Source organism: Melospiza melodia, chromosome 20 (assembly GCF_035770615.1).
Source record: "Melospiza melodia melodia isolate bMelMel2 chromosome 20, bMelMel2.pri, whole genome shotgun sequence".
Lineage (NCBI taxonomy): Eukaryota > Metazoa > Chordata > Aves > Passeriformes > Passerellidae > Melospiza > Melospiza melodia.
This window is the reverse complement of record NC_086213.1, coordinates 9,880,158-9,907,980: the sequence shown is the minus strand read 5'-3', so window position 1 is coordinate 9,907,980 and position 27,823 is coordinate 9,880,158. Positions and strand designations below refer to the sequence as shown.

Here is a 27,823-nt window from a genome sequence, read left to right as displayed (position 1 = left end):
CAGACCTGAAACCAGATATTTTATCTTGCAGTGAAAGCACCCTGCTCCTGTGACTTAAATGCTTCTTAGAAAAGTGTCTCTTTCAGAATAAAGAACACATTTCCCTCGTGGGGAATGAAACTGCTGCTTAGGAAACAAGCAAGAAAACAGAAGGGAACAGTTCCCAGAAAGAACCAAAGTGCCAGAGTCCCATAACCAGAATGGCAAGAAAGGAGAGCAGAGTAACCTCCTCTGTGTAAGGGGAGACCAGTCCCCTGTGACAATTGTGTTTCTAAAAGAAAAGTGAGTTTTCATGAAAAGGAGGCAGTTTTGGTATTTGTCACTTGTTTACATAAAAGGTTGCTGAAGGTTTCTTAAAATGCAGCATTATTTTGGCCAGGAGGAACTAATTAGAGAAAAGATGAATCTTGCAAGAAAGTGGAAACAGCATTACACAGTGCTGCAATTGCAAAGCAAACCCTGAACGAATTTATACAGTTTTTAAGAGTTTGAAAACACATAAACTGAATACTTTCTATTTGCTGTTACCTCAGAGATTGTGTCTCAGAGCAGTATCATACTTCATATGTAAAGTAATCATTCTCAGCTCTAATTACTCTCTTCTAACATGTACAGCAGGCAGTGCTCTCGTAATCTGCTGGTGAACTGCAGCAGTTTCTGCCTCCTTTATTTCATGCTTGTATACACTTTAGTCATCCTAACCGAACTCCTCCTGCACAAATACACTGTATTTATTTTTTCATAATTATTATTTACAACCATTTGCTGAATGCAGGGTGAACAGTTACAAACACAGTGCATACTTCAGCAGCAAGTCACCTCAAATTTGATTTATTCTGGTTTCTTGACAGCCTTATGTGGTTCATGTGATAGCTTTTGGATTTGGAGCAAAATGTCTTTAGTCTGAAGTTCATGATGCCAGATTTCATCCCAAAGCACAGGTGCTCAGTAAATCTGGGAAAGTCTGAGTGGCGTGAAATGTGTGTCCTGTGGGGATGTGTTGTTAAAAAAAAATTGTATGGTCTGAAGGCAATTGTATTTTTCACTCTCAAGGTAGCAGAATTGTTCATTAGTGTCCAGAACAATATTCGGGTGAAACTATCAGTGAACTGTATTTTATTGAAGATTGTGAAATACTGCTGCAGGGCAGTAAGAACCAGTTGGACGAGTTTTTGTCAGGAGTTGTTTTTGTAGTTCACCCTTCCTTTAGGCAAAGTGGTGCACTAGAAAACTCTGTTCCTTCCCACTGCCTGAGAGGGCTTATTAAGCAGAAGATGAAAGTGGAATGGCTATTTATGCTCATTCAGTGGCAGCCATGTGTCTGCTGATGTGTTTGACCTGTAGTCATCCAGGCTGCAGATTCAGTGCAGTTTCCAGGACTATCCATAAAAATCTCCTATTTATATTATTGCTGGGAGATTGGAATACACAGACTTTAATTCTGCAATCTCACTGGATTTCTACATGAGCAATGTGATAAACTTCCTCAGCATTATCCTGGCTGTAGAAAATCTGGCAGAAACAAGTCCTAAAGATTATGTTGATGCTTGATTGCAAAAGCAGATTACGTGTTTGATGGTAAAAATCATCCAGAGAGTGTATGCACATGAATTTGCAGAATCTTATGAACAGCCTAATACAATTACAGGCTAGAAGTGAGATTCAAAGGAGGAAAATGTTTCTTACAGCAATTGTTTTATCAGCATCTATTCTGTCACAAAACTGAGGCTGAGTTCCCCTATTCTCAATGTCTTTCTATCATATACACCAAAGAAGTAGTTTTGATTTTTTCCCTATGGTTACAGTGTATAGAAAATTTATTTTTCCCAGAGTGTAAACTAACATCTTTTCTTCCTATAAAATGTTAGCAAGATAGAAGCATAATATGCTGTATTAAATAATGCATTTCCTATACATATACAAATATATATATTACTATGATAACACATCACACATTTTTACATAACAAAGTCTCTATTTTCCCACAACATAACAATATTAAGATAAAAATACATATAAAATCATGTAGTCAATAAACTAAACTAGTTTAAAATGCAGATTTTGAAGGAGAAGGCACTTGTCTAGCTGGCTGCTTTCCACCTGAGGTGCACACACAGGGGAGGGAGCTGTAGCTGGGTGCAGGGTGAAGGCAGCAGGTTCACCCGTGGCTGTGGAGCTCCAGCAGAAGTGCTCATTGTCCCTGGGGCACACATCTGCCCTTGCCCCATGGCTCATTGTCTGCCCAGTGTGCACTCGGGGGGCTCTGAGCTCATCTCCCTGTGCCACCAGCCAGGGGCAAGGGCAGAGAGCTCAGCTCTGAGAAAAGGAGCTCAGGGAAGAAAAAGCCATGGCAGTTTTTGACCTGATCAGTTTATTGCACCGCTACACAGCTGGTCACACCAACACGAGAGTGAGCAGTGGGCCAGAGCAGGAGCTGAAATCCCTGTGGAGGAGGAGGCAGCTCCTCATTGGGATTTTGACATTGCTTCTGACATTGTACCAGTGTCACCTTTGCAGCCTGCCCAGCCTCCTGAGGGGACTGCTAGGCTGTTCAATGCAATTCCAAACAAATTCTTCTGCAGTATTCTCAGTTTGCTGGAGAACGTGGGGCAGACACCACCCTGCTGAGGTGTCAGCTCTCAGCTGCCTGTGCAGCAGGGGCATTTCCTTTGTGGGATTACAACACTTGTGCATGGTCACACTTTTTGCTTCTTTCTTCCCCAAACCCTTACAGCAAAGATCAGAACCTGCTGTGTTCATGGCTACCACATCTCTTGGCCATAAATCACCACACCCTGAAGTGTCTGCACTAGCAGTGTGAGTGACCCTACCCCATTTGGAAAAATCCACACTGGAGATCTACCTGCTCTTCATGGCCTCAGCCCTGGAAAGTAATAAGTGCTATTTAAGGGACCCTGTCCATGAATTTCCATCCATTGCTCTGTTTGCTAGCACTAGCAGGATCTAGAATCAGCCAATCTGAAAAATTCTGTGTGGGGGAACATAATTTCTTCTTTGTTTTTATCAGTGAATTACCCATGCACTGTCTAATGCTAGTCCTGTTTATTGTTGCCATGACCAGTTAATCTGCTGTAAGTGCTGGTTTTATGGGACTTAGTACATAAATTTGATTAATGCTCCCCATGAAAGTCCCATGAAATACAATTTTATTTAAAAAATATTTGAGGAGCTAAGGGAGCAATGCAAAAATCTCATTTCTTAAATTCTGTAGATTTTGCATTAGTAGTGTCAGTCTTTGTTGCTATTTGTAATATTTTCTCTAATATTATAGTGAAATTAAATTCTTCACTAATGAAGAGAAGTGTAGCATTCTGTATTTTTTCTTTCTGCAGTAGGTGTACATCAGTCACTGGGTGTTCCTGATGTTTTTTCAGTTTATCACCATTAGGTAACTGCTTTATTAAAGTCTCTCTGACAAAATGTTTAACTTGCCTTTGATAAGGCAAGCAAAGCTTCATCACTTTGTGATAAGCACTGTGTGCCTGTAACAGCTCCTGAGGATCTGGCAGCACACTGTGATTCTCCCTGCCTGGTTTCCTGTTAGTGCTCCAAATTAAGGATGCTTAGGAACCAACCTGCTTTGTTTTGCTCTGAATCTCTGAGGTGAACTCTTTTCCACACAGCATGATGCAAAACCTTACCTTTAAAAAAGGCAATTTCAGAACTTGTGTTGGGTCTGAAACAGACAATGGTTTTTGGTCCAGCGTGGTGACACGTCAGAGAGAACCAGCACAGCTTTTACAACTTGTCCTGTCTTCATTTTAGCTAATACTGTAATTATATTTTCCTGTATTCTTTCCAGCAGCTCATGCAAGAAAGTACTAGATGTTCCCATGCTGTTCCATTTTTTATATAAACAATTCCATAATTGCTGGCTTAGTAAAGTCTGGCTTCTTTTAAGCATGCATTGTGATGTTGTTCAGCTGTCTCTAGCACTCATCTGTGGTGCATAAATCAAGCTGGATTGAATTCAGTTCAGGTGAAAGACCAGATCTGCAGTGGTAAGGCACAAGATTTCACTTGTGCTTAAGTGAAATCTGCTTAATTGTTTGATGCCCTGATTTTTCAGTGAAATCTGTAGTTCTCACAAAAAGGAGGGAGTTATATGTTAAAAAAAACATAAGGACAGATTCTGGAATGAATTTAAACTCGGTGACAATTTTTTTACTATTCTTAATTACCTTTTGTAAGTGCACTTAATAGATGTTCTCTGACTGCACATCTGGTATATGCAGACTGTTTGTATACATTCAAACTTAACCAGAATTGGTGTAGTTTAATGGTTCTCAGTGAACCTTCTCTGAGTTTAAGGAGCTGCCCACTGTAAACTTTTCTAGTCAATTTATCTGACATTTGCATTGACAGTTTTTCCTAAATATCTTGCTGGTCTGAACTTGATGAGGCTGAAAGATTCACTGCTGATCCCTTGGAATCACTTGTTTCCCACTTGTGGTGGTGGGATGAGAAATCTGAGTGTTGTGGATGGACAGCCAGTCCACCGAAGAGCAGAAACAGTTAATGCTGTCTGTTGCAATCAAAGAAAATAGTTCACAGATCAGAACCCCACTGATGTTTCAGTTCTTTGACAAGTAAGGCAATTACCTTAAAAATTCAGCTCAGTTTTAGTGCTGCAGGCAAGGAGACACTTCTCCTCCCAGGTGAGTGTCCAGGCAGCTGTTCTGTGCATGCTCAGCTGCACAGCCTGGCCCAGGGGAGCTGGTCATCTGAGTCTACAACTTTGTAAAATGTTTGGGCTGCTGAGATCAATGCATGTGACTTCAGAGCAAAAATTGGTTAGTCAGCCTCACTGATAAAAATTCAGTGGATTATCTTTGGACAATCCTTTAAGAAGCCCTAAGCTTATATCCAGGATGAATCCTGGCTCTCAGGCTGGAGTATAATTAATTTTTTAAAGGATCACTGTGAATATGAACAAAATTATCATAAACATCAGTGAATGATGGGTCAGACAGAGTCATTTAAAAGGCTTCAATGCTCCTGCAGGCCTTGACCTGGTGAGCTCTAGTCAACCAAAATGAATATTTGTAGCTGAATCTTGTTATAGAGGCATCCTGAATTTGATTTTTTTATGTCTGCATCTCTGCTTGCAGACACAGAAACAGAACATGCAGAAAGAGCACAGCACTGAGCAACCAGGCTGATCATTTTTCCAGTCTTTGATTCCCATTCTCCTGTACAATACCATTGAGATGTGTTTACATCAAGGCAAATAAGCTCTGTTTGCTGAACAGGTTAGCAGTACCCACCTCTGTCTTCAGCTTGAGAATAAGAGGACTCAATAGCCTGATCTAATACAGTGGCACAGGCAAGGGGGACACAAGAAATCCTCAACCTGTAAAAACCCCTTCAGTTACCTTGGGCAGGGGTACAGGACATGTTGAATTTTACAAGTTTTTACATCTACTTTAAGTGCAATGTTTTAAAGGCAGTAATTAACAGCACTACAGACTTGAGGAGCACCAGGTATTTCAGAATTATTGCTGCAATTAAATCTGTTGTCACTGCTAGATCCAAGAGAACAGCAGAGAGGCAAAGTCACTCAAAGGCCTTTGGAAATGGACTTTTTGGAAAACAGGTATGAGGTTGGGAGGAAAAAAAGGAAGATTAATCTCAAGTCACCTGGATTTTAAGGAAATCAATTCTTGCAAGATAAGTCAGCTCAGTCTCCCACCAGTGGGTTGCAATCATCTTGCTGATTTCGAAGCTTTTTCTTGAAGATGGAAATTGATGTGGATGGTTGGTAAAATATGCTCCAGATCTCACCAGCAGTAGTGACATCACTGCAATCCTCTGTCTCAGCTGCAGCTGGAATCTGGTGGGACCTAGGGAACAAGAGTGAATTCACTCTTGTGTGAAGTGCTTGGGTAGCTGTGGTTATCAATGTGTCTGCACTGGGAGTGCTCACACTGCATCTGTGACACTTCTTTCTACCTGCTGTGCAAAATGCATGTTTTTGGAATGTTTCTTGGTTGGCTTGATCAAATGAAAAATTAAGTATCCTTTTGACAGCACTGACATTAAGCTAAGAGGGCTCTACAGACTGGAGTTGTTGTTATTATTATAGTTGCTATTAATGCAAATTAATTTCCTTGTATATTTTTAAGCATGTTTGTGCTATGTAAATACAATAGTCAACATTTTGATTTGTTGATAACTCACCCATCATTTATTTCAGTGAGTGTCCATCTAGAGGACCCAAAATTTACTTGGTAGGAGTGTAGAGGTTTTAGTTTTTTTTCCCTGCAAAGCATTATCACAATTTGACCTCTTCTCACCAAACCTGGATGTCTGATAGCATTTTCCTCCTTCCTCCTAAAGTACAAATCTTGTCAAATCAAGAGCAGAAGAGATAGTCTAGTAGCAAATACTATCCTAACAGGCTGGAAAGTTAAAAAATTTAGGATCTTCTATGAGAATACAAATATGTAATAACTAACTTGATTTGGAATAGGGCCAATCTGACAATTGGAAGGCAGAGGGGAGCCCCAGGTTTGGTTCAGAGCTGAGATCTTGGTTCTCTGAGGTTGGTTTTGCTGCACACTCACCTCATGGTAACATGCAGAAGTATCTTTGCAATTATGGCTGTAGCACTTAGGATGAGCAGTGCTGTGAGGCTGTATATTGTCCATTCTGCAAAAGAGAACAGGGAGAACTCTCAGTACGTTCATTTATTTACAGTTTTTACAGTAAGAATATTGCATGAAAGGAACAAACAGCTTTGTGATCCTTTATTCAAATCTGGAATTTGACAATGCCTTAAACCTGCAAGTAGTTTCTGCAGACTTGGCACAAACCATACAACTTTCAGTCAGAACTGCTTTTTTCCCTTGCAGAACTCCTCCCAGTAAAACTGAAAGCTGGCAAAATTCAAAGCATATGCTAGTAAAATTATCTAGGAAAGGAAGCAGAAGTTCCCTTCCACCCACTGCCCCTTCCTCAAAGCACTGCCTGTACATGATGATTTGATCAGTATTTTTGGAACTGTATAAAACCCAAGGGTGCAGTTTCTGTTGGTGTTCCTGGGCAGTTTCACACTAAGGCAGCTTAGGTGTAACTGTGGTAAGTCAGCATTAGGCTGGGGCTGGTCCCAGACTATTCCTGGGCAGGTTCTGCACCTTGGCTGGTTTGGGTGTGCAGCTCCTGTTCCAGGTTTGGGATGCAGCTCCAGGACTGTGGAATTGAGGCCCCAGCTCCAATGATACATAAAAGAGCGATTTAACAACAGAGAATAATAGTGATATTCACCAAGAGTGCATTTCCAGCCTTCAATCATTCACAGCTCGGTAATTTCCTGAATTCAGTGATGTCCTGAAGCTGAGTTCTAAACACATGACAGTTCTCAGGGAGCCCTCCCCTACACCCATTACCTTGTCTAGTCCCCTTTGTATTGTTGATGAGGCTTTTGTTAATTGGGGTAACAGGGATGCAACCAGCATTCAAGCTGTTCTAGACTCTACGAGTAAAGTTTGCTCTGTTTTCAGCAACTTGTGCCCTTCTGTGCATGCAGGTCACTCAAGCTGACTGCAGTAAGGAGGCTGCTCTGACTCATGTATTTTGAGATGCTTTCATTCTCAAGAACTCACCATCTTCACACTATTTCTGACTGAGGCTGAGAAGTGTTTTGAAATGTAATGAGAGAATCCCAGTTAGTGCTAATTAGGCAGAATGAAAATTCATTTTTTAGTAAGGTGCACAGTGCATCTGCTAACATGGAGGAGGCAGCAGAGGAAGTAGTGACTCCAGATTTTACTTTGGCAAAATGTTTTTTTCCCATTTCCACATTTTATTGTGTCATTACCAGGCATGGAGCTGGTTGGATGGCTTGGGCTGGTTGTGATGACATAGAGTATCTTTGATGACCGGGCTGCATTGATGCTGAGATTTGCTTGCTCATTTGTCCTCTCTGGAAGGGTGTGATTCACTGGGATCTTGTTTTGGTGCACATTGTCCTTCACAGCTGAAAACACAGGAGGGTGATTACAATAATAAACAATCTCTTAACAGGTGTAATTGGACTTTATTTTGTGCTTATAAGCAGACATGCTGCTCTCTGGTTTACATAAGAGAACTCAAATAATCAAATCATATCTGATTCCTAAAAAAGCCTGTACTTCATCAGGCTGGGGTTCTCAGAATTTTTCTGGAAGCTGGCTGTTCATCATAACAGTAGGTACGACTCAAGGACATTTTCTCATGATGGAGAGGGAGAAACTGTTGGGAGGAGCCAAGATAAACTAACGTGCAGATGGATTATTGCTTGTTTCGTTTTCCTTTGTCATTTTTCAATCTGTTTTAACATGAAGGTATAGAATTGAATTTTAAAATTATGAAATAAATAGCAAAGTGCAGGTTTTGAAAACCTGTATTTTTCTATTTATGATGTAGCTGACTGGAATGTTCTAAACTGAGAGAAATTTTGGTGAAATTTTCACCCAGTGAGTAGTGGCAACAAGAGAGATGAAACACCTGTTAGATAAGAGCTGAAATATTTATTCTTTAATTGCCACTTGAGAAATCTCCTGTGGGAATTAAATGCTTCACTGAAAGGTAGAAACAGCAAAGGTAACCTCTTACCTCTATACCTGATAGCAAATCCCTGGGCTTGATTGATGTCATCTGAGAAAAAGTACAGAATGACAAAATCCAAAGAGATGTTAAAGGTGTGAGGAGGCTTGTTCTTGCCATTGAAACGAGCCAGAACGTGGTAGGTGTAACCATCCAGCAATTCCACCATATCTGTAGCATCTTTGATTTCAAAAAGGACAAAGGTGAAGTGGATTTGGGATGCTCCTGGAACTTGTATGGTCCAATAACAGACTTTGCCTGTGCCATATGTGTCAGGAAAATCTGGGGAATAGATCACAGCTGTAGCAGAAGTGTAATTCCCTCCACAGGCACCAATAAGGGCTGTGAAAAGAAGAGAAAAGGAGGAAAATGGGAAGAAAGAAAGAAAAAAAGAAGTAATACATTAATTTTGCAAAGCTTTAGCACCCTGTAGATTCTAATACTTAAATGTGACTTGAAGGTACAGGCTGGCTAGGCCAGCAGGATGCACTCTCTGCAGCTGCTCTTTCCCTTCCTCAGCACAGCTTTTGTTGCCTTTTCTTGGAATTCTTATGCCTCATTACTCTGACCTATGCATCAGTCTTGAACACTGCAACTTTCCTTTGTCCCTGTGTGTAACCAGGTACCCTCTCCTGCATCCCTGCAGAAATGGGATGAAAGATAAATCACTGATTCAGGGGCTTCTACTCTAAACCAGGCAGGCAGGAAAGTGGATTAGTGACTATTAACTCTCACTGCTTAATGACTGGCATTCCTTCACAGCTGTAGGAAATTGAAAACTTAAACTCCAGTGAATCCAGAGAGAACTCAAATGCCACCAACTGACATTGCATATCCATACGTGCACATACAAATTTTTACTCTCTATGAAGATCAATGCTAAGGGAGTTTCTGACGGCTGACTTAGTACCACTTGTGAGGAAACTGAAAGAACCTCTGGAGGATGAGTAAGCACAATTTCTTGGAAGAGCTATTTCACATTATTAATGGATGAGAATTTTAGGCAGAAATGGAAAGCAGCTTTCATTTATACCGAATGGAGGTGTTTTGCTGTTTGCTGTGCAACAGTTCTCTTTGTTTTGAGCCTTTTCCCTAATTTGCTGAACATGTGAGGCCTCTCCTTTGGGAAAAGCTCAGCCTGCTTCAATACTTACTGTCAAAGAGAATGACTCTGCCATCCCCACCGCAGGGCTGAGTGTGGTCTCCAAAGCAAACACTGTTGCATTCCGTGCTGGCTGCCTCCCCGTATCTCCAGTAGTCAGGATTATTTCCACAGAAGCAAGCATAACCTGATTCCATGCCTGCAAACTTTGACAACAAAGATGCATAAGGAAGGGAGGAATAGCATTTGAAGGATTGACAGCGGGAGGTTGTCTGAGCAAGAAAGCTGGCAGCAGAAAATGTGTGTTTTAGAGAAGTATGATTACTCAGAGGAACCACCACAGGCTGTTTTTGTTTGGGCTGTCAGGATGCTACTTAAGACTGGGGGAAAGATGGAATGGAGGGCACCCTGACATAATGGCAGTCAGCAACCACATTTTCCCCTGGTGTTATTCATTAGCCATTTGTCCAGATTCCTCTGGATGCAGAGAGAGGGCTTGATCAGCGGGGTGGAAGTCCAACCTTTCACCTTTGGGAAGACCTCCCAAAGGTTAAAAAAAAAATGGGGAAGAGGAGAAATACAACAGAGACCTCTAGGCATGTTGCCATTTTTGTCTTTGAAAGCATTTTGTAAATGGATGTGAAGGAAATCACCTTGAACTGCTGGCTGCGGCAGGAGCTGATGCACGTCTGGATGGTGAGCTTGTTGGAGGTCTCGCTGGTGCCAGTCAGGGGTGGTGGCTCCCCATGGTCCTTGTAACAGCCCAGATTCCCTGGCACTGGCAAGAGGGACACAAAACAGTCATTCTAGAGTGCCTGTACACAGCCCAGACCACGTCATGCATTACCTGGTCACCGAGCAGCTCTCTCTATGTTCTCTATGTTGCCCTATGGGAACTCTTTATTACTCCTTGTTACTCATGCTCTGCATGATTCTTGTCATATTTTCCAAACACACCCAGGGATGAGTGATGGGACAAAAAGAGTATCATATCATCTCAGCAATATACCTGTAAGACTGTCTAGCTGGTTTCAGTAAGCTGCAGTGAAATATACAAGATAAATACTTTGTTCATTTTTCCTGAAAGAGGCAGTTTAAAAACTCAAGGCATTAAGTGGGTTCAGGGGGGTTGGTGGTTTGTTTTTTGGGTTTTTTTTTTACTACTGGCATGCATATTCTGAAAATGTAAATTAAACTGTTTGATTTCTGTCTGACCTTCCAAACGTGACATTCTGGAAGTTTTCAAAACAGGATATTTGAGGGAGGGAACCTAAACAGTTTTAGAATGGAGTTTGGCAAGTTTTGTGGGAGGGACTAATATAGGGGAATTTCCTAATATTTAAAACTTGAATTCTGATATGAATCTGAAGCATCATACAAAGAGATTAAAAATGAGCAATATTACTTTAAGAAAACAACCCATCTATTTACATTAATATGTTGTTTCAAGGCTCCTTGGTCACTATGGGAGATCAGAGTTTTCTCCCTTCAGTGCTCTGTTTTTTTTTTTTGGTTTTGCACTTTTCATCAAAGCACTGGAATTTAGCCATGACCACCCCGTGGAGAGGATGTGGAGTACAATACAGTGCTGGGATAATGGCAGAAAATTATCCCATGCCCACTTGTCATATCTATTCACATGCTTGAAATTAAATCTGTTACTAGCTCCATGTTAAGTTTTATTCTTGTGCCAGATGGACATGGATTCTTTTTGTCCACCTAACTGCCACAGCTCTGTTTGACATGATGTGCTCAGAGACCTGTGTGAGTGTTTTATTTATGCAGTCATTGGCTATTAGAGTACCCAGTAAACTTATTATAAATAATGACATAACGTTGCTTGAAATACTGTTCAGAAATTAATTTTGTTCTCTAAGAATACAATTTCAATTATAAATACTTGCATGGAGTTATGGCTTTGATATGCCCTGCAGCAACATTCATATAAGTACTGAGACTTCAAGTTACAGCCTGATTTAACATACCTTTGGAAATCCCCACTTGCAGCCCCACCCCAGCTGAGTACAGCTGGGCAGATAACTCATGAGAGAGCTCATTCTTTTTTGTATTGTGCATGATTTCACAGCCCTGAAAAAGCTTCCTAGTTATCTAACCTAGCTCATTTCCTAAGAGACCTGGGAATTTAATTTTTTTTTTCTTTTTTAAAGTAGCTTTATTAGTGAGACCTTTCAACCTTGGCTCCAGAGGATTAGTACTTCAGTATGCAAAGAAACCTGAGTAATTTGAAAACTTCTTAAATTTTTTAACTAAATCAAGCGTACATCCTAAGGCTAATAAGTCTCTGGTATCCCAGCAGTATTTTAACATTCTTTGCTCTTAATATTTAGCCTGCTGAAGAAACTTGGCAAAAAAGTGAGGTAGTCAGTGTTCTGCAATTACTGTTCATGCTCACCAGTGATGTTTCACTATTACGTTGTCTTCACCCATTTGTATCTATTTGTCCTCTTCTGCTTAAAAGGTCACCTTTTTTTGCACAAGCATATTATTTTTCTTTTAAGCAGCATTTGACTTAATGAGTTCTTGGCTAACACCACAGTTTCTGCATTTTACATGTTGAGGCACATATTCAATGTATTAAAATACGGGATTAATCCTTTTGAGCTCAAAACCATGTTCCAGCTACGCTCATGTAGCTGTCTTTGAAGAGCCTCCCAGCTTTTTGCACATGCACAAAGTGTTTGAGCTGTCCTTGTTCCTGTGTTCCATACAGATCTGTGTCACTTACCTGGCCCTGCCATTTAACACCTCCTCCATATTTCAGTCAAATTTATTGCATTACATACATGCACACTGGAAATATGATTCCAGTAATGAAATCTGTTTATGAGGAGAGAGTCATGTGAGTCATAAACATAAAGATGTAGTTAAGTGGTATAGCAAGACTTTCTTTCTTTCACATTTTGGAAGTGTAAGTTGTTATTTCCTTTGAACTTAAACCTAACCTCATTAAGAAGAAGACCAAAAAAGTCAGGAATAGCTGCAGCACTGCAAACAAACCATCTGAAGCATTCAGGTCTGAATGTTCCATGTGAGATGCACATGTTCTCTCAGCACTCAGAGCTGCAGCCTTGCCTTTTATTTTGTTTCTGTCCATCCTAGTCTGCTTAGCAGACATGAAAAAGGAGCGAGGAAGAAAAGGGAAGACAAAGCTCCTCCTGGAGTAACCACCACTGTCTTCTGTGATTGTGCTCATCCATCTTCATCTAACGCTGCTAAATTCTGTACATTACCCATGCAGATTGTCAGAACACATTTCTGACTGAAGCATGTAGTGTTATGTGTAAATATTAGGGAATGAGACACATGAGAGAATCATGTGAATTCATCACCATAATGAAAAATTCTTAACTGTAGATTCTTAATTATTGTTCAGATGAATCATTGCATGCAAATCTCTCTAGGCAATCAAGATGCTTCATGTTGTTGGCACTGCCATGGTATTATGTGGGCACAGTTAATAGGCAACTTATGTTCCAGATAATTTTCTAGTAGTAAATATCATAAAGGAAAAGAAGCTTATATAAGAAATTTTTCTCTAAAAAGTTTCAAATAGGTTTTTTTAAAACAATTTCTTTCTTGCCCCATCAAAAAAGTAAAGTTTTGCATTCAAAAACTGACTTTGCATTTCATTTGTAGACTTCACAAGATAGTTTTGATGGTCCTATGACTTAGCATCATGCTTACTGAAAACAGAAAGTCTTGTGAAGAATAAAAGATTTTTTTACACAGCTTCATAAACCATGAGGTTTGTATTAAGATTTGGATGGGCTTGCAATGTACAGTTTGCTCTAAATTGCTGCAATTCCTTTTTCTAGTATCGAGTTTCAGTGCAATGCTTGAAGCAGCTGCTACTGGTCAAAAGGACATTTTGTAAATGTAAGTCTGGATTATCTGTGCAAGTAAGTGTCCAAGTTTAAATCCTCTGCTCCCCACCACAGAGAAAATGAGCAAGGCTGGTTTTAAAAGGATCCTTTGTGTGGAACAAATGGAGTGGAGAGAATTTGTCTTTCAGCTTTTTTCCTGGTGCCATATCCAGATAATTTGTTAACATCTGTGGTCTTTAAAGAAAATGCAAATTCTTTCATTTTAGACCAAGTTAAATTTCTTAATTAGGAGGGTCAAGTTTCTTAAATCATACCTTATATATTAATAAAATAAGTAAGATGTCCTCTGAACAATGAATATCAGAGTGTTGAATGATTTTGTGTTATTTAAATTAGACTCCTTAATCTGTATTTAAGTCTAGGTAAAAGCCATCTGTCTTAAGGTCACACTCATGTATTTGTTGGCCTAGCATGAAGATGTGAGTCATTCACATTCATAAAAACTCCAAAACAACAAAGCTTTGAGCAAAGTAAAAAAAAAATCACTTTAGCTCTGGTTTTCTTGTCTGGCTTTGTTTTCTTAACTTCAAGTAAGAAATATATTACTTCTAATCAAATGTGTGTCCACATATGGGCACCTGCTCTGCTTAGCAGTGAAGACCTAAGTTATGCCTCAGAAACAGAGGGTGCTTGCACAAAAGAAGTTAGGAAAGCAAGTGAAGTCATTAATGATTAGACTTATTAAAATGTGTAGCCATGGTAGCTTGGTAACATGCAAGACTAGAATATCTTCTTAGTATTTGGGCATATTTTAAACAATGTGATTTGGGAAAGAGAATTTTGGAAGAAAAACAAATCATGACATTGTGGACATGGTAAAAAGTAGAATACATTAAAAAAATTCAATTCTGGAAAGAAGCTTCATGTGAGTAGCTTGTAAGTGATCTGATTTTAAAAAAAATCAAACTAAGTCCAAGTTGTGGTTTCACAGCAATGTTAACTATCTGCACCTGCCAGAGACAGAATTCTACTCCAGAGCTCCCATATAGCACACAGACACCTTTTCACTGTGTCCCCTCATATTTTCATGTTTCCTCCAAGCAGTTCTGTGTATGATGCTCTATACACATTGAACTAATGTAATTTATTTCATAAACTAATTGCAATGAATGTACACATATATACCTTGTAAAAACTTTCTTTTTTTGGCCTCTAGGCTTAAAATAATTATCTATGGATTCAAAGAACTAGCAGTACTTCACAAGTTTTGTGTGATTCCCTGTCATACAGTATTGTTTGTAAATAATATAATCCAGTAATTCTGAGGTAAGATGAAAAGGATAACAGTGGAGGAAAAATTCAGTAAGCTTGTCATTAACTCTAAGAAACCTTTAAATTTTTAAATACAGCTTAGTCTGCAAATGAAAAGAAGCTGTTTTGCCTTATCCTAATTTGTGTTTGGAAATCACTACCCACTGTTGTGGAACTGCCAATCTCTGCTCAGCTGAGATGGAGGCCTAAAAATTCTGCAGGGTGCTCTTACTTCGGCAGGATGGGATCTCACAGTACTTCCAGTATATTCCATCTTCATGTTCTGCAATATAGCACCATGGGCTGACATCCCCATCAGGGTTTCTGAAAGAGAGAAACAGTCATTGAAATTTATCTTTCTTTTTCCTAAAATCACACAAAAAAAGGTCAATCTTATTAACCTTCAATGGCATTACTATTTTTGCTCTAGTACCTACCAAAAAATGCAAAGTTTTGCATTACCAGAATATTCAGATAGCTTTGGTTATCTTATGCTTGATGAATACTGTAATGCTAGTAATGTCTAAAATGTAGCTTTGTTTTACTCTAAGGTTAAAAGGTGCAGAGCTGTTTCTGGTCAGTACTGACAGAGAGGAAGATTTGCTGTCCCACATCCTGTGTACAGGTTCCATAGACTCATAAACTGATTTTCTGCCTTGGTACAAAAGACTCCAACTTTCTGTGTGTATGGTGATAAAAACACTTAGGTGATAAAGGCTTCTGGAAAAGATTGATTATTTTTTTTTTTTCTTCCCTTTCAATAAGACTAACTAAATCCATTCCAGTGATCTCTTTATATTGATGGTTAATTCCTTATGTGTCCATGATGATGATGATCACTATTTTTATAATTATTTGCTATTGTGTCGCACCACTTACAAATGCATAACTAATTAGTCACTAGGTTATTTAAAGTTTTTTCTATCTACACTGTGAAAGGCTACTCACATTGCAAAGATCTATTTAAGAAAATAATTTCTTATTTTGGACAGTCAGGTTAAAATATGACTTTCTTTTAACTAGCACCAGTTGCAATCTTTTTATCATGTGCTTTGGCATGAATTCTATAAATGACACAGCCGTACTGAAGTGCCAGTCCAGCTGTATGTTGTCATTTATGCCTATTAACAACTCTTTTGTGGGAGATCCAATTTTAGAAATTCTGTGGATGTTTTTTGGTCAAATAGCAGACTGCTGGAAACAACTGGTGAGATGAGTGCAGTTTAGATACCTAAAATGTTGCTAGTTAGGCTTTCAAACAGATTAGTAGAGGCAGTGCACCAGGAAAGTCTAAGACTAGCTATGCTAGGAATTTAGGTGCAATGCAAGAGCCTCCAGTAGCTAAAAAAAGTAGAAGACTAAAACCAAGTGAAGCTTGTACTTGAACTAACCCATTTCCCCTTGTTGCCAGAGTTACAGGAATTTTTGCTGTTACATCTTCGTGACAGAAACCGTATGTCAGGAATTCAATCATGAGAATGGCACTCTGCATAGAAATGCCTTAAAAATGTGAGGAAATTGGAGAAAAGCGTGATGAATGTCTTTAGAAATCTTTGTCTTCATCTTCAGAAGTGCATGGCAGTTAGAAAACAACTCTCTGTCTTTTAATCTCCCAAAATTTCAGTCCTCATAATTTTGTTATGGTTGAAGTGAGTGAGGCATTTCCATCTTAACAGGGTGTCTTGCAGTAAACAAAGTGTTCCAAGTAAGGACCACCCATGGAGAGCCAACATGCTTCTGATTAATATTCAAGTGTAAAATTTGATTATTCAAATGTTGTCCCCAAAATCAAATATCAAGGCCATGTACTATGCCTTAAAAAAGCCTTGTGAGGTATGTGCTGCCTGAGAAAAGGGAAAATCCACTTGTCCATTGTCATCAAGCAGATGAATGTCAGAGAAAGAGCTAAACCAGCTGTATCACAGGCCTCAGCAACATTTGCTATACATATATTCTGGCACTCCTAGTGACTTTCCAAACTTTCTTTCAAGAGAATGTGAAGTTAAAAGTCATCCATTAGTTAGGACTGTCATTCCATAAACCTGTGAGAATATCCCTAGGTCAAGTGGAACAGCATAAGGAAAAAAAATGAGGATAATCTAATACTTAGCAGACTCAGGTAAAAAAAGCTCTTTTTTGTAATTAAGTAATTTCTCAGGTTTACATGTCAGATTATAGGCTTCTTGCTCCTGTAGCATTTACCAAGTTCTCATTTGCTAAGTAAAGCAAGTCTCAAGTAAGTGTTTTTTGAATATCTGGATAAACATCCAGTTTCTCATGCATGTTTTTGCTCAGCTTGTACATGTTTTGCTTTGTACTAACCAAAATATTAGCCAGAAATGACTGCCAAGAGTAAGATCCTGTAGCTACAGCCTGTCTAGAATATTGCCACACAGCAACAATCAAAATTACATTCTTGATTCTGCTACTAGTATCAAAGTGAATTCAGTGGCCACTGTATTTTTCACAGCTCTGTATTACTATGCCTACTGAGACAGCTGAAAAAAAGCCAACAGTGCCTAAACATCTCTGAACTTAAGTTCTGATTTGCCTCCTAAATTCTGAAGTTCTTATTTAAGTTTTGTTCTAAGTTCTATCCATAGCTATGGGGAACTTTCTCTAGAAGGCAAGGAAAGTGCATGTTTTAATGCACTTAATCCATGATTTAATCTGGTATTGTAACCCCTGACAGATGGGCTTCTGAATTCAAATAACTCTAAATCACTCAATTAGAAGTTTTAGTGACTACATGACTTTCATTAACACAAAACTTGGGAAGTGTAACAGAACCAGGCTTGTGTGTGAGGACAAAAACCATCCAGACTCCTGCAGACACTCACTGCACTGTGTCCTTCTAATTTGGATTATCTTTTTTTTATCTCCACCTTTTCATTTAAGTAATCTATAGTCTTTCTCCATTGTGCCACCTTATAAATTGGACATGATAGAGACTGTACTGAAAAAGTGTGGGAGCTGGGTTGAAAAAATTATGCTGGTAATTGTGCTGATAGATTCAGGGTACTGATAACAGGGTAAACCAAAAAGTGTTAGATACCCATGGTTCTGATATTCTTCAGCTGTGTAAAAGGACATTTCCCAATTTTCTGTCAACTGCTTACAGTAACACTGGGTGTTGAGGCAATGTTAAAGCAATGGGATATTTCTTACCTGCAGTAGTTGTGCTCTCCAAGCCCTCCCTCCCCATTGGGATATTTCACAGTATTGTAAGGATGCTCAAAGGTCTCATTCCAATAAAGACAAGGTTTCCCTGCATACTGGGAGGTCTGGTTCTGAGTGCCACGGTAGTCAGCCCCGTTGGCTGTGTAGCATTCTGGCAAGAAAGAGAAATGGAAAAGAAAGAATGTGTGTAGGTTTAGTGTTTGTTCTGTCCTCACCCTCCACCCCATATCCAACAGACCATGCTTCCTGCATTGTTTAGGCAGCTAAAGATGCTGGCTAGGATTTAAGCTTTCTCAGTCAAACCTCTATTCAAGAGATTATGCTGTCATTACTTTTATTAAACAATGTATAAGAAAGGTCTGATGAGAGGTTTACACAATTAACATGCATTTTCTGAATATGCATAATACTTTTATACTTTTACATTTCCTTGTGTTTTACTCATTAGGATGACTCCTGTTAATTTTCCAAAAGTGAAAACATATGAAATTATCAGTCTGCCACTCATCAGCATATTAACCAAAATCTCATGCCACTTCAGCTAAAGTTGTGACTATCTGTACTTTACATAGTGAAAGACTTTGTAAGCACGGATCTTACCAACATTTGCATTCTGATTTAGAAAAATTCTTATGGATTGAGTTGCCTAGAAAGGGACCTCCTTCAGCAGAGTATGATCACAATACTGTGATTTGCTACTAAAGCATTTATGCTTTCAGATTAAAAAGTATGGGTCAGTATTCTTCTGCCTCGCTCATATTTTCTCCCACTTACATTTATTTTCCTAGCCTCCTAATACTCAGCAAGTTAGAAACCAAAGTAGAGAATGATTTCACTAAATACCTTAGCCCCTTCTCAGCTGAACTACAAATGTCCTGCTGCCTGGCTTTGCTGGGCCTTGTTAATCACAGAATTGTGGAGTGGTTCAGGTTGAAAGGGACATTAAAGATCATCCAATTCCAACCCCCCTGCCATGGACATGTTCACTGGACATCTTCTGATGAAATAAACATCCAAATGAATGAACAATTCTACTTTTGCTGAAATTGCCAAGCATTTGTGATTAAATTATGCAATGTGAGTGTGGCAGAGCATGGGAACAAGTTGCCCAGGGAGGCTGTAGAATCTCCATCCTTGGAGATATTCCAAAGCCACCTGGACGTGGTCCTGGGCAACCTGCTTTGGGTGACTGTGCTTGAGCACAGCACTTGGACAATGTGACCTCCAGAGGTCACTTTCATCTCAGCCATTCTGTGATTAGCTCCCAGGAAGAATAATTATAATTAGTTTACCATAAATAAGTCCATCCTGCTTATAACTAATAGTTGCTACATTTATCATCCTTGCATTTCTGTAAGAATAGGATTAAAACATAACAGTCTGGGACAGAATTAAAACTGTTGTAAACATTTCTTTGTACTGGACAGCATTACTGGGGAAATTCATTGAAAATTAACTTTCTGCTAACTATAGGGTGTGAAACCTCCTGTTTCATCTGATAGTGTTCTCTGTAGAAACCATATTGCAGCTGCAGAGATGTTCTACTGCCCTGAGGGAGTGGGAGAGTGCTCTGAAGTATGTGCTGATCTCAGGTGTCCCTCATGAAATCTAACTTACAAAACAAGTCTAGAAAGACCTGTGTGGCTGCAGTTGGAAGAGGAAAAAAAACCCACCCACATTTTAATCCTGATATTAACAGTATACTGTTTTTGTATTTAGAACTACTGTAGAAGAAGGAAAAATGGAATATTAAAACCATGCCTCTGAAATTAGTTTAGTCTGGGCTCACGAATATCAGAATGGTACAATTATAATAATTATTTCAGAGTTCTATTACACAGCAGATGAAAGACAATGGTTTTGTGCTTTCACTGTGCATCTTCATGCCTAGGCAAGTTTGGATTTCTATTAAACGAAACTTTGTTGCTGAAGGCACATAGAAGAGGTGTCTGCACAGCCATTAATATATTCTGCTATCATCTGTGGACAGAAAGTGTATAATTTAACAAAAACAAGCTTCAGGTCAATACTCGTCCTTGCTGTAATTTACCTGCCTTAGCAAAACAGGTGGGCTGCAGACATTTGCTTAAAAATGCAAATCTGAGTTTCCAGCATTCAGGCCACCACAGATATTTGTGTAAACATGAAAAAACCCCACTTTAAGGTCATGACTGTGTTGCATCTTTCTTCAATACCTCTTTTGCTTTGCAGATAATATAAAAGCTTTTGTAGGTTACAGCTGAAAAATATAAGCTGATGAATTTTAGCAGAAAAGACAGAAAAATGTAATCAAAATATAAACAAAATAATAAGCAGAAAAAAGGATCTGTGAGAAGTGATAAGCACATCCAGAAAAGATATCTACATTAGCTTTGTGCTTTTATTTTTTTTTCACTTCTCACTCCTAAATGAAAAGCAATATGTACTTCCATCTACTCAGAAATGTAAGGAATGCTACAATACCTGAATTTAGTCTGGCACACAAACTAAACTCAAGTTAGCTTCAGTCCATTTTAGAATCTGCTAAGACTGGCCCATGCTTTAACTTGCAGTACTGACTTACATTTTCATGTCAGCTTTTTTTAACTGATTTTCTTCAAACTTCACTGCACTTTAAGAAAAGGTAGAGTCAGAGCCTACCTATCTAGCCTACCTATCTCTCTTCATTCCTCTTAACTGCAGTTTTTGTTCCCCAGACAATAGGTAGCTGTATCAGTGCCTCCTGTGTTCCTTTGTGCTATCAAGAGATTTGGTGCATATGTTCCAGCTGAGTAACAAAGCTTCTCTGGCTTAGATGTGGATGGGGAAAGGGGAGGCAGTGAGATACCATGCAAAATCATTGATTATCCCTGAAACACTGAAATGAAAACTTTAAGTCATGGAATTTAGCAGCTGTTATCAAATGAAATACGAAACCTTTTGGGTTACAGGGAATTTGGATTTTCTTAAGGATTAATAACGATTTTGCCATAGCATGGGAGAGCAATATTTTCAAATAAATATTGGCATTTCAAAAAATCAGGTCAGTTGTCCTTGCTATGCTCCCTCCTGGCTTCTTGAGCTCACTGGCTAAGCATGGGAAACTGAGAAGTCCTTGATTTAGAGTAAGCACTACTTGGCAGCAACTAAAAAATTCTTCTATTTGTCACACACAGTGATTTCATCATATTTTGCTGCGTGACAGCCAAGACACTACCTTAGTGATTTCACCATGAAATTAATACTCTCAAAGTGCTGAAGGTGCATGTTTTGTCTGCAGAAAGGCCGCTGTCCTCTCTATTTCAAATCCAAGCCCTAAGAGATTCTGGAGAACAGGAGGTTAGAACCTCCACCCTACTTCTTGTCTTGTACCACTGGTGCAATAATTCTGTGAAAAGATGAGCTTAAAAAAAAGGTCACCTGGATTTGTCTGCACAAAACTAATTCAGATGAGGTAATCTAAACTAAACAGTCAGAAAAGACTGGACTGAATGCTGGTGGTAAAACTTTTCAGTTTATTCAAATCACCTGATTTCTCTTTGGTAGATTATGCAAAAGGGAGGGGGAAAATATTAAATCAACCAGTAACAACCACCTCTGTGTTGTGGCACCCTTAGGTTGAGTGATACTCCCATGACATTTTAGGGTATGAAGCCTCTCACTTGGAATGTACCATCAGAACTGTGCCTCAAGAAAATTCATACTGGTTCTGTGAATTTCAGCAAGCCTTATTCCTGTAAATTTTGTAAGATTATGGTAAACTGTGGCAGAACTTGCACTGTATTCAAATCCTCTCCCAGTGGCAAGGACAGACACCTTGGGCACACCACAGCCCCCAAGAAGGCATCGGGTTGCCACTGTGCTTGATAGATTTGCCACATGGATTTTGTTCAGGCACGCAAGGCTCAGATCATCCTGTCAGCTATAAACCTCTACTAAAACAATAGGGTTTCAGGCAGGACATGAAGAAAGCTGTGACCACTCAAATCTAGAAGTGTGTGACCTCATACTTCTAAGATCTTAGTCAGCTGGGTTTCAGACATAGTTTGATGTAGAGGCTTATGTTAAATCTGTGATTAGAATCAGTGTCCATGATGATTTCACTCAATTAACTGCCTAATGACCCTGCTGCTTCTGCCGTGTCATGGGGATGTCTGTAAATTAATCTGTAAGAATTAATCAGAGATAATTAATCAGAGAACCTTTGCAGTGGTTCTAGTCACAAAAGGTCCCAACAGATGCTGTTCAGGCTAATGTTCATGAGCCTTGATGAGAAAAGAGGACAGCACTTTGTTGTCAGGGCTGTTTAGTTTTCCACATATCAGGTGCCATGGTTGACAGCAAGTAACTTTTAAAATGAATGCTGAGGCTAGGTAAGCATGTACTGAGTGACAACTGCCAGAACAAAAAGGCAGAAAACAAGACTAGGGATGTTGTCCACTGTAAGTGAATACTCAGTGTGTGATACAGGTTCACAATTAGTTTTATTAGAGCCAGATCAACATTTGGAAGATCAAACAGCAGCTGTTGTAGAAATTCTTTCCATCTGTGTCGGTTTCTTCTTCAATGTAGGGACCTTACAATGATCATTTTCCTTTGTTACTTTGGGACTGCATGGCTGCCTGCACTCCACATGGGCGCCACTTCAGGATCATTTGAAAAATTAAGGTAGTGCAGACTATAACAGCCTGATGTTTTATTGATGATAAATCACTGGCATTTCAGAGTCTGCACTGGCTTCCAATGATTTTCTCAAAGACATCTATCTAGAGACACTACAAATTGCAGGCTGAAGGGATGGAGGTTTCAGGATTGGTTTAAATGACTTCTTAGAGTACTTTCCAAGTTTGAGGCCTGTACATAGCTTTTGAGACTGAAAATTCAGAATGACAAACTTCTTCCTATTCCACTGGAGAGGAAAAAAAACAAACCAAACCACTTTGTTTGCTTAATGTTTTCAAAGCTGCTTGGAGCATTGAGCAGTGTCCAGAGAGACTGACAACAATTATCAACCTGAAACTAGCCTACCCAAGCCAGAAATTATCCTATCACCTACTGCCCAACAATAAGCAAGGTTTTCTTTTAAAGATCTGCAGATTAATGAAAAATAAATGAAAGTGGGTACTATTTAAATCTTGGGTTTCATTACAGCATTGTAATTAAATGTAAGGTTGGACCAAAAATTAAAGGTTCCTTGAATTTACGTGGTATAACTGCCTGCTCAGTTTTCACTTGTTTTTCCTACAGCCTTTTAGAGAAGTCAGAAAAATACTTAAGCAGAATATAAGGGTATGAAACCAAGGGTGCCAGGTCCGATAGTGACTCAGTGCGGGTTGCCTGATGCATGTGCTTGCAGAGTATTCCAAGAATAATTTTAAGTCATTTCCACTCTATCTAAACCGTTCTAGTTCTTGCTGGAGATTGCAATTTAAGCACTCCTCCTTAAATGGAAGCACTGTATCTAGGTGCAGATGGCAACAGTTACAGGCACTAACCAGATGCTGCAGTCTCTAATTTGATTGAAAGGGTATAATTAGACAGCAGAAACACTTCAATGAGAAAGTAATGCGCAGAGGAAAGGACAGAAACCACTTAAGTGATGCCAAGATACCCCGGCAGTGACAGAGGCAGGGGCCCACGGGTGGAAGGGGCAGAACACCACATCACCTTCTTCAAATGAGAACATTGCTGTTTCCCTAGAGATGTGAATAGGGATTCTATTATCATAGGTTGCCACAGTTCTTCATGTGGGAACACTGATTAAAACCAGAAGAAGCTTCAGGAGATGAAAGACACAAATATGGCTTCTGTGGTCATTATTAAAAATATTTTTAGCATTGCAATGGTTTTCTTTGAAGATGCAGTTTTATCGACTGAACTAAAAGTTAATTTGCATACTATCATAAGAGTGGTCAGGAAAAGAAAATCTCATTCCGTATTATGATGCAAAATAAATGCTTTTGGGAGTATAAGGCTAATTTAGATCTACCCAAATAAAAAAAATAGTGTACTATTTTTGCATTTCAATACTTTTCTATTCCAATTCATACTAATATAATACAACCACTCATCAAAACTGTCAGGCTTCTGTGCCTGTGCTGTAACAGTAAGAACCTCCCACAATAGAACAGTTGATACAAGCTAAAGAATAACCATCATGAAAGAATTATCTTTGTTTAAAATAGCAATTTTCCAAATTCCTAGAAACAACTCCCCATTTCTTAAATCAGACAGTTAAATTTTGATGTGATGCTATGAGGGCACTTGATTAGCTGATCATTTTTTCCTTTACAATGTGGAGGCACTCCACATGTAGTTTAAGAATTGTATCTGCTCATTCTACATATCCATGCAAACACACACACATACATGTTTAATTTTTGAAAGTCCTCAAATGCAATCATTTTTGCTAGTCAGAATTAGAGACCTAATTAGCATTGGTCCAAGCCAGAAAGTAGCCACAGTGAATAACTGATTATACTTGAATTATGCCACCTGAGATTTGCTCAAACCTTGACTGAAGCATCTGTCTTGTAAAAATGCACATTCCTGGAAATGTACAGACATGCAGAGCTGATACTTGTGTTCCCTGGCAGTGTGTGAGCTGTCATACATGTGAACTTGCTATCCTTGTGAAATTTTGACTCTAATTGTCAAGCTAATCACTTTTCATCACTTTTTATTTGGAAAAAAAAAATAAAAATCTGTCTGGCCAGACCTTTTCTGGAATATGTTGGAAGCAGATGAGTTAGGTTATGAGCACAAGAGACAGCTCCCATTATTTCTAAGTGCATTCTGTCCCTTTTGTCTTTTTATTTGCACAATACAAACATGCTATATTAGCCAGAGCTTTGCAGCTGCTGGCTGGTCCTCAGCCACAAGATGCAAACACACTTGCTTGCCTTGTGATTCTTTATCACTGGAAGTAAGAATGTGTGATGGAAGTAAGAATGTGTGATGTGACCCCGTAAGAATTTCTGTTCCTTAATACACCCATTTGTTTTCTTTCTTTGTGAAGTTTTCAAACTGTTGTTCCCTTGTCAAGTGTGGCAGGGCTGAATCCCTTTGGCAATTTGATCAGGATGGGCCATAGCCACTGTGTGGATGAAGGGAGTGGTCAGTTGCACAACCATTATGGTGTGATATAACAAAAATGAAAATTTTGCAGCTGGCAGCAAGTAATCCCTGACTCCCTCCTACTTCTTTGGCTCTGTCCTGCTTAAATCTATTCACATAACTCTGGATTTTGAGTTATGCTCTATGCATGTACAAGCATGATATGCTGAAATGTCTGACTATTTCATCCCCTATCTGCATAGTTAGAAAGAGAAAAAAATTGCTTTTTAAAGTATTTTTATGAGGCTTGTCTATGGCATATCAAGTAGAACTGCTTCTCTGAATCACCAAGGCTTAGAGAGAATTAGATGGCAAGAGATACCAGGTTTGTAAGAGAAGGCTGGAATAACAGCTCAAAGGAAAGACTCAGCTGGGAAAAAAACCAAGGACAGGGTGACTCAGTATTGCTAAATGGAAAGAAAACAGAGAAAGGAAAAATAGATTGATAATCACATACATTTCTGATGGGGAAATTAAATGAATGGTATAAATACAGAAAGTAGAAATTACAACTTATTGCACTGAGTACATAAAATAACATTTGTTCACCAAAACTAACATTTGCTGAAAGCATTTCCATTTTTTGGCATTGTAACACAAAACTCACCAAATTCAAACAGTGCTTTAATGGTAGGTAATCTATCCACACACTTCTTATTTCTGATCCACTTGAGAAATTCTGTATGGGTGATGTTTGAATGCACAAATGCCAAGGTTTGAATGCAGAAATGTCAGTGTTTGAGTTAATAGAAACTGTTGAACATTGCATGGCAAAGCAGAAACGTTATGTGGAAAGTACCATAATACTATGTGCAAAAATGGTTGTTTATTCACTTTCATTTCTGACAACTGGAGTAATTTCTCATATAGTAATTCCTGAAGTTTTTCTCCTATCTTAGCAAGTGATGGTGACACAGTTTTTATTTTGACTGCACTTTACAATAAGCTTATAAGGACACACATTAAAAAACCAAAACAAGGAATAGGCATTTAAAAACATACCATTCAACAAACTGCCTTCCAAAAGCAATAGCAATGTTTGTCATTTCAGAATTCTGCTAGTTTCAAGTGCAACCTGACAGAGCTGATCCCGTTTCAGTTCTGTGGGATTCAGGGTCAAGATGAAGACCCTTATGTGTAGCTTGTGCAGATCAGGAACTCTGCAGATCCTGTACTTGACATGCAAATTACAAGTTGCTGTATTCGCACTGTTTCCAGGTTCTTGAGCAGAAGACACATGGGTGGCAGTGCTTTCTAGATCCATTCTCCTTTGCTGCACTTTCTTTTGGAGGCATCATATACCCTTCCCTCCTCCCCCTGCCCCAGCTGCTTGTGCTCACGCATTTCTGTCCTCTTTAGCAGCCAAACATTCACACTGGGCTATATCCTCCACTGGCTGTCACACAGCCCTCTGTGAGAGACATGGCTACACATGGAGTGTTCTGTTCAGAAACCTTACAAGCAAACATTCTTCAAGCCAAGCAAAGGAAGGAGCATCCACTGAGTGCACCAAGCACGTCCTAATGGCACTGGGAAAAGACTCTTAGACATGGTCCTGTCTAGGCAGCTCTCTAAATGCTTATCTGAAAATACTCTCGTGTTTTACTTCTGAGAAGAACTAAAATTTACCAGAACTCTTTTTTGTAAAAGTTTTCTTATTCCCTGAAAATCGCTATGCAAGTATTTTCCGTATCTAATTAGTTGCATCTACAAAAACTTGATGAGCAAGTATGTGTTCAAAAAGAAAGAGAGCAAATTCTACTTTGTAAGAAGAGACAGCAATCAAGAATACACAAAACGTATCCAGAAGGACCACACATCTGATGGCTGTGACCATCTGGAACTGCCACTTCTGATCTTGCAAAGCATGGCCAATGTTTACCAGAGGAGAACTACAGTACTTGAAATCATTAGTAACAACTAAAAAGAGGACAAAAGACTGCTGAGAAATTTTAAGTGAAAAATCACCTTAGGAAGCGAAGCCGCAGGCTTCTAAATGGTGAGAGGAGCCCAGGCTTGGCCGGGAGCTGGGGCAGCACGCTGCGGACCGGCGGGATGCTCACCCTTCCAGCTCCGGCTCTGCTGCCCCAGCTTTTCCCCAGTGACACAAACAACCGCACGCCCCTCTCCCTTTAAATGCCTCCATTCCGCAGATCGAACCACTTTTATAGAGAAACGTGCAGCTCTTCTTTCTCTCACATCACGCTTTCATAGGAGATCCCGAGCTCCCAGTTCCGCAAGCACGGGGAGAGCCTCAAACAGCCCGGGACTCCCGGCAGAAACACCCGCTGGGCGCTCGCACGCCCGGCACGGCTCAGCCGAGCAGGAAGGGACGTCGTCAAGACCTCCAAGAGGCGCTGCCGGCCGGCAGAGCCCTTCCGCGGGGGGCTGCGGCTCTGCGGAGCTCGGGGAGAGGCTGCCCCGCTCCCTCACCGCTCAGCCCGGCCGGGAGCTCGGGGAGCAGCCCCGATCGCGCCCCCCTCCCAGCTCCCCGCGGAGCGGCACTCACCGGACAGGACGGGCTCTCGGCAGCAGCTCAGCGCCAGCCCGGAGAAGGCCAGGACGGCGGCGAGGGCGGGAGGCTCCATAGGCAGCGGCCGCCGGGCCGCGCCGCGCTCGCAGGCGGCAGCCCCGGCTCTCCGGGGGTGGCAGGCGGCCGGGAAGAGCGCAAAGTGCGGGAAGC

General features: G+C 39.9%; 1 protein-coding gene across 1 annotated transcript; it reads right to left on the bottom strand.

The window, feature by feature from the left end:
• Positions 1–713: 713 nt before the first annotated feature.
• KREMEN1 (kringle containing transmembrane protein 1) lies at positions 714–27,759 on the bottom strand. Its single transcript, XM_063172745.1, has 9 exons — positions 27,650–27,759; positions 18,034–18,196; positions 15,098–15,189; positions 10,363–10,487; positions 9,762–9,915; positions 8,617–8,949; positions 7,841–7,999; positions 6,588–6,672; positions 714–5,864 (listed from the first exon to the last, which is right to left on the bottom strand). The coding sequence occupies exons 1-9, from the start codon at positions 27,726–27,728 to the stop codon at positions 5,702–5,704; spliced, it is 1,353 nt and encodes a 450-aa protein (XP_063028815.1). The 5' UTR covers positions 27,729–27,759; the 3' UTR covers positions 714–5,701.
• Between the last annotated feature and the right edge of the window lie 64 nt (positions 27,760–27,823).